The sequence below is a fragment of the Pithys albifrons genome, chromosome 8 (genome assembly GCF_047495875.1).
Source record: "Pithys albifrons albifrons isolate INPA30051 chromosome 8, PitAlb_v1, whole genome shotgun sequence".
NCBI classification, from domain to species: Eukaryota; Metazoa; Chordata; class Aves; order Passeriformes; family Thamnophilidae; genus Pithys; species Pithys albifrons.
The window spans coordinates 11,752,250-11,771,764 of NC_092465.1; the positions used below are offsets into that span (position 1 = coordinate 11,752,250).

Here is a 19,515-nt window from a genome sequence, read left to right on the forward strand (position 1 = left end):
TGAAAAATTGCCCCAGGTTGTAATCTTGGTAATTTCTAGCAGGATCCATTCTGAAATTTGTCAGTTACCTCTTGGTTATAAACCACAACATTCTAAGAAGTACATGCACTCATGATAATACAAAAAGCTTACATTTTCTAATGCTTTACAAATCTTGCATCGTGAAGCAAACATTTACCACAAACCAAAAGTTTGCATCTTTGAAAGCCATTAATAAAGACCACTTCCCCCTGAAAGCAAGTTGGGTTCTTATTTTACAGCTTAGAGTAATAGTATGTATTACAGTCTACTAAATAGCAAGCTGTAAGCTATAATTACGAGTTGTGAGGAAGCCGATAATGCCTGAGAGATGAGAAAGCGTGAAGAATGATGAAAACCTCAAGTAAAATATTGTTGTGCTGGATTAGACCACAGGACTATCTAAAGGAACAACTACTTTTGTCTTTAAGCAGTGGCAAAGAGCTGCTCTCTCCCCTGCAATGGTATGTCCGACCCCTGAACGGAGCGGGCCACAAATTTCTGCTCTGTCCCTCCTGGGCAATACAACTCTACCCAAAAGCAAGAGATTGGATTAACTTTAAGGGAATCATAGAATCAATTGGGTTGGAAAAGACCTCCGAGATCATCAAGTCCAACCCTTGGTCCAACTCCAGTCCATTTAGCAGATCATGGCATTCAGTGTCACGCCCAATCTCAGTTTAAAACCTCCACGGATGGGGAATCCACCACCACTCTGGGCAGGCCATTCCAATGCCTGATTACTCTCTCTGGAAAGAATTTTTTTCTGATATCCAACTTCAATTTCCCCTGGCAGAGCTTAAGCCTGTGCCCCCCTTGTCCTATTGCTGAGTGCCTGGGAGAAGAGACCAAACCCCACCTGGCTAGAACTTCCCTTCAGGTAGTTCTAGACAGTGATGAGGTCACCTCTGAGCCTCCTCTTCTCCAGGCTAATCACCCCCAGCTCCCTCAGCCTCTTCCCATAGGATTTGTGTTCCAGTCCCTTCACCAGCCTTGTAGCTCTTCTCTGGACCTGCTCCAGCTCCGCAATATCTTTCCTGAACTGAGGGGCCCAGAACTGAACACAACACTCAAGGTGTGGCCTCACCAACACAGAGTACAGGGGAAGGGTCACTGCCCTGGTCCTGCTGGCCACGCTATTTTTGATCCAGGCCAGGATCCCATTGGCCTTCTTGGCCACCTGGGCACACTGTTGGCTCATGTTGAGCTTCCTGTCACTCAGTCCCCCAGGTCCCTTTCTGCCTGGCTGCTCTCCAGCCACTCTGTGCTCAGCCTGTAGCGCTGTGGTTTTGAACACCCTTAATTACTAACATTATTAATGGTCTCATTACTCAGGCCTTTATAAAAATATTTATAAAAATATGATAACAGTGTGTACCTTGATGGTTTCTGGCTTCAGTAAGTTTATGCAGAATGTATCTTGCATCTAAGTAATTTCATTTTTATTAGCATGCATATAGAAAAGAACAACGGAAATTCTCCTCCCTTGCTGCCCAATTAGGGGGTTCAAACACTTGACTATTAACAGAAACTGTATGTGCAAATCATCCCTTTTACTGACAAAGGTATGTCTTAATGGAGAATTACATTTTTAAAGTGGCTTATATTTCTTACCTGTATGGTAAAATGTGAGGAAAAACAAAAGGACTCCCATAAACACATTACTCAGAAAGGTGACAACTCCACAGGTAATTCCTTCTGGAACAGGGTAGACTGTCTCCACAAAGAGCTCAAAGAATATTGGAACGCTGCTGTTGAGGAATATACCCAACAAAATACAGGATGTGTACAGTGTAGCTGTAACAGAAACAAAACCAGGTATTAAATTCATGCTGGTACTTTTTCCCCCTATTCAGAGCTGCCAAGAATACTAATATTTGAATAACCAAAAAATGCATAAACTTATTTTTATCCTCTGTGTATCATAAAGCATATCACATCCCACCAGCTTTAGGCAGAATGCATGCCTTGATTTGGAAAAAAATATAAAAAATACAGATTTATTTATTTAGTTATTTAAACAGAAACCACGAAGATGCACTCAACGATTTGGAATTCACTTATGAGTAAAACAAACAACAAAATTATGAATGCAAAGCATCACCTACAGTTTGATTTACCTCTGAAACAAACAGAAAATATTGTCCTCCACACAATTAGGACAGGGAGCAATTAATGCACCAAATTGGAAATGGACATGGATTAACCTTTTGACTTAGCTCTAAAGGTCAAAACTAATTCTGCTTCCATTTTACAAATAAATACTAATGATCTACCAGATATCAAGACATTAGTATTCAGCACAGCCTGAGCTGCAACATGTTGAATCCCTTCTGGCTTCAAAAGGAAATGAAGGGCACCCAGCGGGTGCAGGAACGGGACAGATTTGATAATGCAGATTATTTGCTGCTGTACAACAAATTGTTTTTCTTGGACAAATCAACAGAACAATATGGACATTTCTTCAGTAGCCTCAACTCTTTCCTTCTACAATTTCTAACACTGCCAAATGCTTTACAGTGCTTAATATAGAAGATTAATACACCTATATTGTAATTTAATAAATCTATTATAACTATTTCTGAAAAAGAAGAAACAAAAAAAAGAGGAAAACTTCAGAAGAATTTAGTGCCTATTTAGAAATTTAAATAAGTCTTTCCTTAGTGCTGTCTTAGGATGGGGAAGATTTTCTGACCTGCAAACTCAACAACTTGAGGTTACTGATCAAGTAAAAAGAATCAGGAAATTAATACAAAGTTTGAAGAAACCCAGAAAACTCTGCAATAATTTCTGAAGTTTCCACCAAAATGGTAAGAAAACATACAGGAAAAAATTTTCAGATACAAAAGTATTACCAAGTCACAGAGAAATTATTTATAGCACCTTTTCACTGCAGTATGGCACAAAATCCTTAGATGATTTTTTTCATATAGATATATATGTTTTTATTTCAGTTTAATTTACACTCTTCTTATAAAAGGGAGAACTGAAACAGCTCTGCTTCATCTGTTAAGCACTGCTCAAGCTTTCAATTGAAAAACTGTTAGGAAGCAGGAAGATTCCAGCTTCAAACATTTTTTTTTTTAAAAATCACTGTTTCTTCAAATGTAAAAAATCATGGGAAAGAGATAAAGGCATTAAAAAGCAGAAAGGGCTATCTATCAGATCCTCTGTTTGATGTGGTTTGCTTCCAAGGCACAAAGACATATTTCTTTCTCTACAGAGAATTTCCCTGGACAGGAAAAAGGAGAGAGAGCTGGCCAGCACCTTTTTGAATATACCACAACGCTCCAAGCTGTTAATAAAAAAGAAACAAACAAACAAAACAAAGCAATCCTCCCTCAAAACAACAACACCCCCTAAGCCCCCAACAACAACCAACCAAAAACAACTAAAAAAGAAACCTCTCTCCAATGGACCCCCTTAAAATATGGTAAGTTTTCCAACTCTTATATTCTCTCATCATAAACTACAGAATAAATCAAAGAAATCAATGCAAGGTATGTCCAAGAGTTTGTCAGAGAGGAAGAAAAAAATCCCAAATCAGTATCAGGATGTTCCTTCCTAATGGGCTCTTCTAGCTAACACTGAGGAACTGATTCCCTAGTTAAAAGATCCATAGATTTTTACTGCAAGTCCTCAGCAGTATTTAAAATTTCATGAGCCACTCTTTGAACTCCTGGTTACCTCAAACAGCACTGCATATTGCTCTGCCTCTACCTGCCATCAGGGGCAGCCAGCAAATCCAGGTATACTCAGCTATCTGAAATTTTTGTACTGGCTTAAGAAACCAACACATAAATGAAATAGAAGAATCTCTTAAGACAAATGAACATCTGCCCCTTATGACACTCAGCTGAAGATTAATCTATAGAAAACTTCTAGAGAAGACTTTCAGAACTTTCCCCAAAGAAGACAAGATGGCAACCGGCTGTAATTCTGTATGAGAAACTCAAACAGCAGAAATAGTTGTGAAGCTGCTGAAAGTCACAACAGCACCATCAAAAGTGGAGCTGCATACAGAGTGTCAGAGGCAACACCACTGCAGGAGGGCTGAAACATCTTCCATAAAGAGCAACAGCCAGGAGAGGGGAATCACATGCCTCTGAATAGAGACAATCCATAGATGTGCAATTTCTAGAAACTTAGGAGTCACTGAGATTAAGTAAAGAATATTCACCTAAGATTAACAGTCATTTAAAAGATCAAAACTTCAAATTTTAGTTACTCTAGTAGATGCCAAAGTTTCCACAAAACAAACAGATTTGTTGGTTTAAAATATGCTAGTGGAACTACATCAGTACTCATCACTTCCTCAAATGCATTAAGATGCCCAGCCCATAAATGAACAAGTTCAGTAACTCCATACTTCAGAAATGACACCCTCACATTTCCTTACTATGACACTCATGCAAAACCACTCACCAGCAGACACCTCACACTTCCATACCAAAGCAGTTTCAGCATCACCCTTTGGTTGCCCCCAGTATTACCTGCCCTGTGTGTGCTCACCAAAAACTGCCAGCCCAATAGCAATGACAGCACCTCAGCTGAGAGCACAGGCAACACTGGCAGAACAAGGTCTAAATATTATACACACAACTTGGAATTTTTAAGGTGAAATGGCACAGCAAAAGGACAGACAGAATACAGCATCCAGCAGATGCCAGTTTAAGTTCTAACATCTACTGGAAATGACAGCTTTTAACTGGTAAACCACAAAAACAAGCTCTGAAAGTGAAGGAGATGTACACATCTGAAAGCCTTCCTTAATGGGTACATATTGTAGTGATGGGAAACTGTTTTTTATTTTATATAGCTGTAAATCACCCAGGATTATCCTCAGTAATAAACAAATAAGCTCATTCCATTAACTTGGTAACTAAGTCACAAATCCAACTGGTCAACTAAACAAAAACTCAAACCTAAGATATATATTTTAAGAAAAGTAATAGAAGGAAGTAAAGTAAGAATTCAAAAGAGTTTTTTTTCCTTTTTATTTCACATGCTAAATAGCATATCTCGCATTCCAGCTCATGGGCAACAAGATAGAAGGGAGAATACTACCTGATAACAGAGACCATTTACTTTCCATTACAGTGACCTTGCATTGAATGAACACAAACAATTACCATGGTTTTATACTGCAGAAGAACAGCTGCTAAAGTTACAGCAAATGTTCTTTCAATTAAACCAATCTTAATGACAGTCATTGAAAATGAATATGAAAGCACTGAAAAAAAAAAAAGGAAAAAGAAAAGACTTACCAAGAAGCTAACATTATGTCCTAAGAACTACCAACTAGCCTGGATAGGCACGGAGTGGGGAAGCATGTCATGCTATTAGTATAAAATGATCACTTTTTCTTAGGAAAAGGAAGTAACTGTCTATTGAAGGTATGTGCAAAGTTGTGTATTCAAGACAGTGGCAGCTACGGACATCAAGAATGGAACTGGGTTAGGTTTCCTAAAACATGACATTAATTGAAATAATTTAAAACATGTTTGTGTGCATTAGGCAGCTATTTCTCAGGCTGGCCACTGCAAAAATATCAGAAAAGGCAAAACACCCACCCAAAGCACAGCTGCTTCAGAGAACTGGCCAGGAGCTGCTGCAGCAGGAGGCTCAAGCCATGCTTCATCTTGTCGTGTTCATGCTTGAGGTATGAGGTAACCCATGCTATCCTCTCAGCATTCAATATTCCTGGCCAGGAAAGAAGCAGGGAATAAACTGTGCCTTGATAATAGCACTAGAGATGTTACCAGTTACGTGAATCAAGGTACTGACTTGGGACTGATGGTGATACAGTAGCTTAGCACAAAGGGAAGAAAAAGTGGTAAGCAGGAAGGTTCCTTCTTGGCTTCTTATCTCCTACAGGCTTTCAGCTACTGAGTGGTAAATACATGCCTGTATCTCAGAAAAATACATTCTTTTCTTCCAATCACAAGCCGTGGCAAAAGTTTTACACCAATTAAAATAAAAAAATGGGGAAAAAATTAGGAATTCAAACAGGGAAGTGATTTAAATGACAGCATTCACTTGGTGTCCCCAGATGAGCTTGCAACACAGCAGAAGGAGCCTCAAGTATCTCTGACACCCAAACAATTACCCAGAATCGTCCAGGATGTTCTGCAACATGTTTAGCAATTTACTCTTAAATTATATCATGACTAAATGTATAACTACAGAGTCTGATCCAACCCCAAATGAAACTGATGGAAGAACCTCAAGTGATGTGATTAGTTCTTATCAACAACTGGCACACGTATTTTGGCTGATTTTTAACAAAGAATATGAAACATTACCATTTCTTTAAAAGAAATCTTCTCAGATAAATTGACACAGGCAATGCTGTATCAACTACAAGCAAGTGAAACAGTATCTTCTTCCAAAGTCCTCTGCCAGAACCTCTTGAACTCTGTACATTTTGTCACAGTTCTCTTCTGAGACACACTGAGTCAAGACTCACACACATTTTATATGGATAAACAGTAAAGTAAATACAGCTGAATATGTGCCCTTGGGTGCAGCATATAATTTAAAGCAAAACCTTTGTTATTGCCCATTATAACTGTATCCCAAGTATCAAAGTGAAAGGATAATGCCTCATGTGGATGCAGGCGTTGTTGACTTCAGTGCTTCAGTATCCCCATGAATGAGTTGAACAATTCAAAGTTAGTTCCTAGCGAAATCTAAAGTCTGTTAAAGTAGAATGAAACCCCCTTATAATCTAATTCTTGCCACTGGCCATGGTAAGAGAAGTCATGGAAGAAGTTTCCTTAATTTTTCCATGAGAAATGTGACTCCCTCAAGGTAAAACAGTAAATTTTACTGTAATTCATTTATAGGAACAAAAAAATGTAATAGAAGAAAGATGTCTCTGTAGTGCACATTTATAACATCAATATGTTTCACTGCTTGGATTTCCATTTCAGCATGCACTGATCAAATTGTTATCTCATGATACAGTTTTGAAAGTAACCAAAAATCTGATCAAACTCAATTTGTTCTATATACTTCTCATGAGAAAAGCAAGTGGAATTTGCTGTGAAAGCAGAGCACTCAGGAGAACTAAGAACTTAAGAAATTACTGAGCAAGCCTCAAGAAATAAAAGAGAGGCCTGGAAATTACACAATATTTGCTGTTTGCTATCAATGGATATTTAAAGAGGCCAGATTCATAGATATTCATCCCTGAAGTGCTCCTCCTAAATTTCAAGCACTGTATACTTTTTAAAACTGGTTCTTTTAACTGTTTCCAAATAAACCTCCTAAACTAGTTCTCCTCTAAGCAACTCTTCTATCTAGAGTTACAGAAGCTGTCAGCAAAGCAAAGGTCATTACTCCCATCCTGTGAATGGGAAAGCATAGCAGGAGAGTGGGTAGTGATTTGCCCACAGCCCTAAGCAGGCCAGTGTTTTCAGGCCACTGTTTTATCCTCTGGGTCCCTGCATTATACTTATCAAGCACATCTTGTTTATAGTAAAGGAATTAAACTGAAAAAATAAACCAATCAGTATTAAATAATTAACATCTCTCTTTTTCAATACTGTGCTTTGTAGATGAGGACAGAGAGGCAGATGTGTTTATAATGTTCAATCTGTTGAACCTGAAAATAAAAGTGCAGGCTGCGTAACCTAAATACAGTCATCAACTCATGGAGTTGCCACCATATTCAGAATGTCTGCCATGCAGCACTAGAAAAGATTTTGTAAAGCAAAAGTCTGCTGAATGTGCTCATAAATATTAGAATATTCTTGATATGCTATGCTGAAAACATTCAATCTGAGCTGCGAGCAACTAGCATTGCATATCAATTTTTGGAAAATGCCAGTATTTGTATCCAAAGATACTACCAGCAATACAAAGTGACAAGATACTGAAACTGGCATTACAATGCCTTACACAATTATTTTGGGTCGAAGTATCCCATTGTACATAAATTCACATAATGAAGTTCAGTACAAAGCAAACTAACAATGAGCTTGGCACAGAAAAACAGATCAGCAGCTGCAGTGGGACTTCAATGGAGAAAACTATTTTAATGCTTGATGTGTACATAAAATTGTCTTTGAAACTGAAATGCAAATAATACATATTAAAATTAAAATTTCTTAAAATAACATTCAGGCTTGCTTAAAATATAAACCAATTCCAGAATCAAGGTTTTTGGAGAGCTGTGATTAGCTGATGAGAGGTGTTTCAGACAGATGATACAGTAGCTATGATAGCACTGTATCATTATTGCCTTGGGTTTTTTTTTCCCCCACACTGACTGTTACAGTTCATATATACGGACTCTGAACACACATTTTATAAAATCTTTTGCAAACACATTAAGAAGTCAGCAACTGACAGAAAACTTGTCTTCCTCCATGGCTGGAGGAAAAATGGAGCATATTATGCAAATGCAAAGCAATGGAGGCATTACTCAATACAAACAATGCTACACAGTATAATTTAAAAAAAAAACCTCAAATGCAGTCATTGATTTTTAATATCTGCATTAAAGGTCTCCATTCTATATAATTACATTTTGTAGGAAATATCTTTAAATTATGTCATGCCTATCTACACGGAATTAGGAGAATGTTATACAAACAAGGTCAGGAAAATGCATTTTGCTGTGACCATTTTTTTCAACTACACTTCCTCCCCCAATATTTAGGCCAGACTACAGCTGCCACAAAGAATACCAACTAAAAGAGGGCAGTTGGGGTTTTTTTGTATTTAAAAAAAAAAGTCTTCAGAGATTTTCTTCCCTTTAGCATGAATAATTGGTCGAACTCATCTTTTTAGCATTTAAAAAGTCTGTTTTCATGAAAATGTACCCACCTAAGTGCTTGCCCTGCACACCAGGTGGCAAATGGGCAGAGGGTTTTCAGAAGAGGGAAATGAGCACATATGTCACCCCATGTCCACATGCTAAAGGAAAAGACTATTTCTGGACTTGGGGAAACCCCTACGAAGGTCTGCCTATGGATGCAAACTTTATTCATGGATCAGGCAGCTGTCAGGTGAGATGGGGCAGATGGTGATGTTACCTAACTAGCCTTCATCTCTGTGGTGAAGCCTGACATAACACCCAGGCCAGTATGAGGTGTCTGGTCTCCTTATCAAAAAGACAGTCCTGTCCTGTGGAAGAGCTCCCTTTTCACTCTATCAGAAGTCTGCCAGATCATGTGAGTATTTTAGCAGTTTCTAGGTACTGTTGAAGACAGCAATGCTTGTGGTTTTGTTGGGCAAAGTCTGACTTGTTCAAGAGAACAACACTGGAGGCAGGCCCAGAGAAGAGGGGGATGTCCCTCCCAAAAACGGGAGCTAGATGGGTGGAATAGAAGAGATCAAATGTACACCCTCACAAGTTTCTGTATCTTTTTTGAACCCTGCTTGGTCTGCCTCAGCATTTGACTAAGGCTGGAAGGGTTGACTGAGATCCATCACTGGCTCTGTGGTACTGCCAAGCCCAACATTTGTGCTCTTTGCCACAGGGCAGGAAGAAGTGGAGGAGCCTCTGAACCTTCTGGCAACATCAAACCTGGCTGCCCTCAGTAAAACAACAAACCTGCTTTGCAGCAGGTGGTCAGTGCTGCCTGCAAAGTGTCTCTGGGATACAAAGGCATTACACTGACCTCTTTGGGGGAAAAAGAAACAAGAGATAAAAAGGAAACTACAAGGGGGCAGGGGGAAGAAAGAAGAAAAAAGAAAATAGAAAAAAATGAATGAGCAACCTCCCCCACAATGATGGCTGCTTTTGTTTTACACATCTTCCAGCTCTACAGAAACACACAGAGCACAACTACCTGGCAGCCCACTGTCAACATGAGCCCACTGAGTATGCAGAGTGACTTCCACCTTTACCAGCTACCACAAATCACTTCCCAAAGCTGTCAGCCCACGGCCTGCATTTGACCTCCTACATTTGTACTCTGATATACTCTACATCTCAAACTTTTAATTAAAAGGAGAAGAAAAAACAGAAGTTCATCCAAATCAATTCAAATGTACCGTTTCTCCCAATTACTGTGAATGCAGAGGTCATCATCATACTGCATCATTACATTGAGGAATAATCTAGCATGAAGGCCTATAAATTAGCTAAAATAGCTTGTGTGTTTTCATCCATAACAGCATATTTCATAAAGATACACCACTGCTTTTCTGTGTACAAGAAACTAAATTGAACAGGCATATTACATCTATTTTATATGAACTTCAATGAGAAAAGCCTGATATGAGCCTTCCCCCACCACCTATCTATGAAATTTAAGCATAAGAAAAAAGAGATCTTATTTGGTGTCTGCACATTAGACTCTGAGGCTTTAGATTGCTTTTTTTTTTGAGGAATGTACCACATGGTTGGCACTTCTATTCAAAACAAGCTTGTATTTTAAAGAAAAGGGTTCAGTATTTACAGTGACATATATAAGAACAGTACTGATAGAAAACTGTAAAATGTAATTACAACTTAATCTAAGGAATCATCGATTTTGAGAGAAATGATAACTGCATGAAAAGAACAACCTAATTCCTAGATTTTTATCAAGGGATACTAGTTTAGGAGACTGTATATCAAACCTCAAATACCTGACATATTTTTATGTCCTGAGAGTGGATCACCTTTCCAAAAAAACCACTGCAATGCACCTACATGCTATAAACAAGTAAGAATTCTTACAGAACCTATGTTGCATACTGAATTCTTCACAAAAACCCCCAAAATAAAATCAGAGCGAGCTCCAGAGTTTTGTTTTGGAATGCTGGTGAGTACGTACATAATGACTTTCACCTCTCGAAACCTTTCTGCTTCATTCTTATGCATAGACTTGAAGAGACATTTATGTGTTTGGCTTGTTGCATCAATTCAGAGGGATAGAGTTACTGTAAAAATTGACATTACTGCAGGCTTCTAGTGATGAAGCAGGCAAGCACAAGAAAAAAGCTTTCATTTTATTTATTTTAAATTTGATGGAAAAGTGTAGTCATTTGGTATGACAACAGCCATCATGAAATTTGATTTGTTTATTGATTAAATTATGTTTTATTTAAGCAGAATTTTTTTGAAAACATCAGAATTTCAAGATAAAGTGCAAATCTGACCTATCCAACCAGATAGTGTTGCTCCTGAATTGATCATGTATTTCAATTTGCTGTACCCACTTTAGTTTATAGTTGTGACATTTGCAATTGGCCAAGGACACTTACTGAAACTCAAAGTTAATTTGAGTTAAACAGTATTCTATGTACTACTCTCCACACCAAGGTCTTTTATTAAAAATGGGAGAAAAAAGGTTTTCATTTCTCCTATAATGCATAAGTTGTCTGTAACAAATATGGCACTTTATTTAAAATGGATTTACAGAATTCTTTATTAAGTAAATACATTTTTAAATCTTGATGGTTTAGGTTTTACTGTTACTCATTACTCTGGTGAAGGTCTTGGAATCACAGGTGGATTGGTCCTTTGGTGCAGATAATAAGGTGAAGGACAGAGTTTTAAGAACTAAGCAGCACTAATTTTCAGCTAAGGGTACAGCTCGCTGGCAGCCTGAGTAGACCTCTGAGCTTTTCCCCCACTCCTGCCAACAGCTTTTTTGCCTGTCTTTTTGAGGCACAGGCTGAGTTAATTCTGGGCTGGAAGAGTTCCCTGAACCCGTATGCAGGTGCAAAGGAAGAGGACAGCGCTGTGCAGGGACAGATTTAGATGGCTGAAAATACTACAGGTCACCTTGGTTTGAAAAGTACCATGTCTTTCAAATAATAAGTATCAAACCCCCAAATTCCCAGACATATCACTGTTTCTTATATGCAATACCACTCCCATTTATCTGATTTTTCTTGATTTATTTCTCACCTCAGTTATTACAAAAGACTCAAAACAGAAAAACACTTTGTCACCAAATCAAATTTAAATGTGTACTCTGAGTTCTTATTATTGGGTTTTGTAAGAATTTAACCTTTTTATGAACTTATTCAAAGCTGGTAAAGACATTTCAGATTCAATAGGTTTTGTTTTTATGTCTTAATAAAACAACTCTATTACTAAAGAAACCAAACCAGGTTATAAGATAGTTAAGACTGCAAATATTTGCCAGCAATATCAATTACAAATAACAGGAATTAAAATAATTGTCGATACCTGTGGTTAAAGGCAGATGAGTGACACTAGTTAGACAGGTGAGAGTGAACCAGGTTGATGCTAACGTTGCTCCAGATAAAAGCAGCAGCAGTATGAACTTCAGCATACCCCTGATAAAATCTGCAAACCTAAAATAAAAGCACAGATCAGAACAGTACAAATGCTGATTTTCATATTATTTACATGTGATGTTTGACAATTAATTATTTTTCCCTTAAACATTTTGGAGACTATAAAAAGAGTTTAAAAGTTGTTTCTAATTTTCAGAAATAGAAATAGATGATTTTATAGAATGGTGATATTTCTAGCTGTCAAGCTGAAGAGCCACAGATTTTTTAGCCGTCAGAAAGTAACAATCAAACCAGAACAATTCTCAAGGCATCAAATGAAAACACCTGGTATAGAGGAAGGGTTTGGGTTTTTTCCTTCTGCATTTGTTGGACACAATATCACACCACTATTTCCATCATTGTTTTGCCAGGGTTTGCCAGTCTCCCTTGGCAGACACGGCTCTCCATTAGCATATGAGAAGGCTGTCGTGTTTCATTCAAGACATAAAGTGTCCAGATTCATTCCTGTGGGAAATGACAGAACTCCAAATACCAGAATCCCAAGTTGAAGGTGACAAGGAACAGCTTCTGAACCTTTGGATGCACTGGTGACAAAGCTCTTGGTGGCTTAGGTAAAGAAAGAACTCTTTAAACAGGGTATCACTCTGGCAGTGGCTGTTTTGGGTTGAAATGTTCCAGAAATCAGGAGTTTGGCGTCACTCCTCTCCTACACATTGACAGTCTGGAGGGCAGGACAGCCCCACAAGCCCTTGGGCAGTCTGGCTGTTACACAGAGCTAAATACGATCTTTATACCACCTGATGGTACAATTGCTTTTTTCATCTCTTTTCTTTTTTCTTTCAAGAAGACAGGATGGATTTGAAGAGTGCTTGCATGGCATAATTATCAGTGCAACTGCTCTTTTCAAAAGGGATTTCAACCTAACTACTAAAAAAGATATATTAGAAAAGGCAATGTCATTTCTTCAGAAGTAATTTTCTATAATCTCCTGCTTAAGGAGATGTGATTTTGGGATGGATGGGTTAGGTATGTATGTCTAAAGCAAATCTTCTGCCCTCACAGCCTCCTACCTTGATTATGCTAATGGCAGCATAATCCACCTGGGTCAGCCCATGATGAAATTTGTCCATCCATCAGCTAACTGCCTTCTCTGCACTGACAAAGACCACTCTACAGACAGATGCCTTATAGCTTACTTGATAAAAGAGATAATGCTACCAACATTTTGCAAACTGGGAACCTCAGCTCCACATACACCATAAGAGATGTAGGAGTAAAGCAATCAACCACCCCCCACCCTCCCAAACCAACTTCTTTCCTCTTGTTTTGATTCCCTCTGTGCTTTAATTCTACACTGAATTTAGAGTGAGTAATTCAATAAGCCGTAGTGAGAGATCAATGCTGCACATCATCTTAAAAGTTTATGACTGCAGTGCTGAAGTGGCTTTTGCATTCATCTACAATAGCACAGGTCAGCTGCTACAGTTGGTTTTTTTCTGACAATCAGGATCACCTCACTGGTTTGGCAGTTTCTTTAATTATTCTTTGGGATCACTAGGGTCAAAATCATCAATTTTAAAAGCTTTGCAGAAGCACCTCAAAGTGTAAGCTTTCAGCTTCTCCCACAGAGACTCCTCGCCTTGAGTGCTGGCAAACAACATCACTACTCCTGTCTTTACAGGCAGGTGCAGTGACATAGATCCTGTCTAATGAAACACAGTGTGAGAAACACCAGCCTTCTAGGAGGCGCATTCACAGAAAACAGGTCTGAAGGTAATCTCTAGGGGTTCCTCTATCTCTGTCCTACCATCAGGGATATGTGGAGACGGGAAGATGATACACGTCTAAACCATTAACAACAGTTAGGTGGAGAAAATATCTACCTTTACTGAGCAGCTACAGCTCTTTCTGAAACAAAGTCCTGGTTTGGATAGCAGCATGCTCCAAGGAGCCATCAGGTCTCATAGGACTCTGAAAGGGTCAAATGCACCCCAAAGGTTTATGCAGTTACTGGATTCAGCCAGCAATAGAAGTAACGGGGAAAAAGTAACATAGCAACATAGCCTGAACTTGGTAATTGAGGGACTTCTGCTTCTTGTCTGGTTACAGGGGAATAAAGAAGACTGTAGATCTAGTCAACTCCTCCAAATACTTGTTTCAAATAAAAAAATGCAAGAAATTCTTTTTATCCTCTGACCTGGGTATTTGCTTTCAACCCCCTTTGTTCTGCTCAAATCCTTCATCATCAAGCACGTGAGGGGATGTGTGCAGCTGCTAAAACAGCAGGCACAACAGGAGACAAGGTGTATACTTACCTAGACACAGCCCTCTGAGTCTACTGCTGGTAACAGTCTCCAGCATCCCAGCAGATCAGCCCTAGGCTGTATCCTACAGTTAAAATCACAAACCTGCGTTGCTGACAACACTGTCTGTTGCTAAGGAAATTATCACCATGCCATAAAGTTTCAGTGTTTTCACTACACCACAGGTTAGAAGTGGGCGAAAAAAAACCTGAGGCACAGAGGACAAAATATGTATGATCACTGGCAAATGTGAGGAAAAAAAATTAAAAAATCTGAGAAAAGGGAAGCAATTTATGTTTCCATGCAATAATAGGAACATCACTCTTCGACACTGATTTTCTTCAAACCAGTAGCATTTGAAAGCTGTCAGCAAAGGGTACAGCACCTGTGGGCTGCCCAAAATAGGTCAGGCTTTTCAATTATAAAAATGCATCCCACAAATTAGATACACATATAAGTTCACAGCTATTAGGACAGCAGTGGGTGGAGATCAGGAGGATTTATGTATAATGCTGAGGAAAATTTGCACCATTTTGAAAATGAGATGGGTAACAAATTTCCAAACTGGGCATTACTTTACATATAGATGATTTAACACTTACTATGATGTGCAGGACCTAATGCTCCAGGGCAAGGCTCAGGTTGCTAAGAGTTCTAAATGATAGAATCTGCCTTTACAAAAATGGAAAGAGCAAAGGCCTAAACTGCACCAATTTTGCTTTGATAAATTACCAGGGGGAAAAAAAATAGAAAAAAACCCCACCCCAAAACTAACAGCTTCTTGAGGGGTGGTTAAGGGAGAAAGCTGCTTGCTTGGCAAATCACAGTTCTGACACTGAAATATATCAACTTGTCAGCTTTGACAAGAATCATTACTTAATTTTCCTAATTACAACTTTCAGCAGATTACAGTCAGACTCGTCATTGATTCAACCCTACACAGATAAATGCTGAATAGGCCTAGCAGGGAGAGTCATCCATCAGGAGTGACAAATCACCTCCTCCCTCCCTTTTTGTATGCAAACCCTCCCATTTGAACTGTGTATTGCCCAAGTTAAAAAGACATATTTGGAGACAGACTGTTGGTATTTTTTAGATTTACTGAATGCTACAAAATATGGGTGTTCAACAAGGTTCGAAATCAATTTTGAAGCAGTTAAAGAGACCATGAGCATTTCTGGAAACTTAATCCAGGTAATACATTAAATAAATTAATCTACCATTAAGACTGAGATTTGCATGTTGGCATTGAGTCAGCAGATTCTCTCCTGACAAAGTTAAGTGAGCTGCTAAGGGTGGCCCTTTACTACTAAAATGTTGCATATATACTAGAGATTAATTATGATGGAAAATATTAAACTGGCACACTACCTGGTTCAAGCAACCTATGGCATCTGTGTTATCTACAGCTCTTGGTTTTCAACATTTCTTACAGAGAAAACCCTGTTATCTGAGCTTAGCTAATCAAAAGCAACTCTTTGTAGAGGAAATCAGGGCATGAACTTTGTTTGGCTGGAGTCCTTTGGCCTGTATCTGGAGTGGATGGGAGAGAAATACTTATTTCTTTTCCCTAGGTCAGGAGTTTTTTCCTCTCCCTGTCACAGTTGCTAGGCAGCCTGCAAAATGTCAGGATGAGAAACCTCACATTTCTTTATGCACTCTGTACTCTGATGAAGCACGTGAAAAAGCAAGTGAAAAAAAGAGTTTCAATTTCTGTCCTAAAAAGATGACTCCCTGTGTCTACAATCCTGCAACAACTGATGATCTCTGCACTTGTGCTGAACTCATTGCAGAACTCAAGTCTAAAGACTGGACACAGAGTGGCTTAGATATCACAATGCAAGGGGAACATGCTATTGGTTTTAGATAGTTTTGTAAACTCATTGCTCAAGTACCTCCTAAAGACTTTTTCTTCCCCACAGCCCAACTCTTTCTCTAAAGAGGACCTCAATGAAGCAAAAGCAGCAACCTTTTGGAAGGGCAATCCATTCCTTGTTGTTCTGCTCCCCATGTCATCAGCATTCATGATGGCCAGAGAGAGCTGTGCCTGTATTTATGGAAAGCATAGGTACACCCATACTGTAGTCCATAGTACAGCAGGAAATAGGCTATACAGGAATCCAGCGTCTTGGCCAAACTGGGGCCAGACTAATTTCTCTCTGGAGGAGCACAACATTATTGTGGGTACACTGCCTGCACTATACTCCTTATTCCCTTTGGGAATCAGTATGCCCAGAAGTGTTGATGGAAGGAAACAGGCGCTACTTTCTTCAGTGCTTTCCAGATGTGCTACAACAGGTTCTCCCGCATACCAGGCAGCAGAATTCACAAGAGCTGTGTTTAAAGGCAGCATACAGGAAGCCCTTGTCAGGACTAACAGTCCAACCTGACAAATTCAGGTATATACATGTAGAATTCTCAATCCCCAGCAACCACTAACATGGTACAAATATTGCTCTACAAGAAACGCATCATACCTCCAGAATGCGTTTTCCATTTCAAGTTTCCAGAAGAAGAGAGAATACAAGTTATATTACTAAGAGGACAAGCTAAATGACAATCACAGTTGAAGAAATGAAGAAGGACCTGTAATTATTCCTACCTTGCCATTGCTATGCCAACAACGCAACCTCCAACTATAGACCAAAACCCAATCCAGCCTGCATCGACCTGACAGGAAAACCAAACAAAAACAAAACATAGAGAAATGTGTTAAAGCTAAGAAAATAAGATGATGTTACTTTCAAAACAAAAGGTGTGCAAGAGCTGCAAACTGCTAACAACAACACCCTGACAAAAATCTGAAATGCAAGGCTTTTTCTAGGAAAGGAAATAAATTCACTACAAGAAGTATGACTAAGTAGTCTATGCCCTAAATGTGACCTCTCTTTATAGAATCTAAGTAATGTCCTCTGATTGTCTATAATACTCTATCAAAAGCTTAGAAATCATCTTCTCCCCACTTAATCTTTTCCATTGGGCACACATTATTTTCTTTCCTGAAAGGTGCAGCAGCCAAACAAACACTCCTGTTTGTTTACCTGCCTCTCCCTTCTTGTCAAAAGGTGTGTAAAGTTCTGAAAATACTCACCACTGATGGAGAATCAGCAGGGAGAATCATGACAATTTGGGATGTAAAGCTACAGTTTATTTTATTTAAAATTTCAAGGAGAAAAGTGGTCCATTTGTATTAATAGCAGCTTGAACATAAAACCCTGATAACACTGTATGCTAGTGCAAAATAAAAACATGCCACTGCTGATTATCAGTCAGGAGATACTTACTTGGCTTACGTGAATGGGTGTTAATATCAGATCCAGAACACCAGACCAGCCAGAGAAAACACCCAGTGGTATAGCATAGGCTAAAGCAATCATCAAGAATCGGAAATTGCTGTGAAGATAAAACATTTAATTAGCTGCAGCCTGTATTAGAAATCGCACCAAGATTAGCCAGTACAGTAAATGACACCTTCTATATTCTGCCCATCAAGGAAAATAGCAAAGGTCTGAAGGAAGAGTGAGCCAAGAAAAACAAGAAAAGTATACAGCCATGGCACTGAATTTCCAGTGGCTGGTCTGTTACTGCCTTAGCACTGCGACGACAGAAAAAGCCTCTCCACATGGTTCAAAGATTTCTGTAACATGCTGGGCTCTCATGTTTCTCATTTCCACAAGCAATTTTTCCATGCACTGGCATGGGCAACCTCCTTAGCCTAAGTGTATATTAGGAATAATAAGCACTAATTTAAATGACGAAAAGCACATTTCAAGAATAAAATCAGAGATTCATGCCTCTTGAACTGAACTTAAAAAGAAAACCAAAAAAAAATCCTGTTTTACTTCTCTTTGGTGAAAGGCAGGGAGAGCTCTGGAAATAAGATGGATACAGTTACAAGGGTGGAAAATTTTGAAAATTTCAGCTGGCAAAAACCAGAGACAATATAATACAATACTCTGCTCTAAACAGTCAATGTGTTTGCTTTCCCCTCCTCAGTTAAAATCATTCAACCTTTGGTATTCCACGAAGGTGAAACAGTCAAAGCTGTGTCACCATCTCATCACACACAGCTAAACAGGGAGTTGGCCAACAACTTCCTCCACTCACCGTAACTGAAAGCAAATGTGAAATCTTTGCTAAGAGACATCCAAATTTTCCTCAAAAATGTTTCAATTTTGGATGAAAACCAGAAAATATACTTTGGACTCTGCAACAGTGATATTTTAAAGTGAACAGATTTTATGGTGATTCCAAGGTCAGTCATCCCATGGGTTATCTGTGTAACCACAAAATGTGGCTCCTTCCAATCCCAAATAATTTACATAAAATTGATCCTGATCAGTACCAGTTCCTTGGCATGCAGTGGCAATTTGATAGCACACAGTTACGAAAGCCAAGAGAGAGAGAGAGAAAGAAATTCAATTACTTTCCAAAACAGTCAGAGGTTTGCAGCTTACACTGGTTTACTCCCTTAGATGATCCACGCACAGCACACCAGCCAGTGCTTTTTTGCACTTGTTCTTTTTCACACATCCTCTTCTTGAATAACACATTTCCATCACATGAACATATCATATTCTCCACTTTCAGTATCATTTGTGTCAGATTTATTTTTTAATGCAAAGAAAAACAACTGACTTCATCTCTTCTACATATTGGTTATTTTTCTCTGAATGCTATCATCTTCCCAACAGCTTAAGAATGCCATACTCTTATCCTCATCTGTCTTGTATCGCCTTGGCATCTGATGCTATTTAATACTATCCATGTGAAAGCCAATTCAGCATCTGTAGAATAAAATAAAAAGGAATTTTGCATGGATATTATGTAGCCATGTTGCAGACTGCAAAGAGGGAGCAAGTCTGAATTCAGTCTTGTGAAATAACTCTTGATGAATATTCAAAATCTTTGGCTATCTGAACCTTATCTTCACTAAATAGCTACTTTTGAGGGAGTGAGAACTTTGTAGTTTACTTGACCAAAA

The 19,515-nt window shown here is 38.8% G+C and overlaps 1 protein-coding gene across 1 annotated transcript in view; it reads right to left on the reverse strand.

The window, feature by feature from the left end:
* SLC49A4 (solute carrier family 49 member 4) overlaps positions 1-19,515 on the reverse strand; it is a 71,414-nt gene that overhangs the window by 9,673 nt on the left and 42,226 nt on the right. Inside the window, exons 5-8 of the mRNA XM_071562885.1 lie at positions 17,816-17,924; positions 17,134-17,201; positions 12,158-12,285; positions 1,633-1,815 (exon numbers count right to left, since the gene is read on the reverse strand). Coding sequence (XP_071418986.1) covers positions 1,633-1,815; positions 12,158-12,285; positions 17,134-17,201; positions 17,816-17,924 — 488 coding nt within the window. The remainder of the gene's footprint in view (positions 1-1,632; positions 1,816-12,157; positions 12,286-17,133; positions 17,202-17,815; positions 17,925-19,515) is intronic.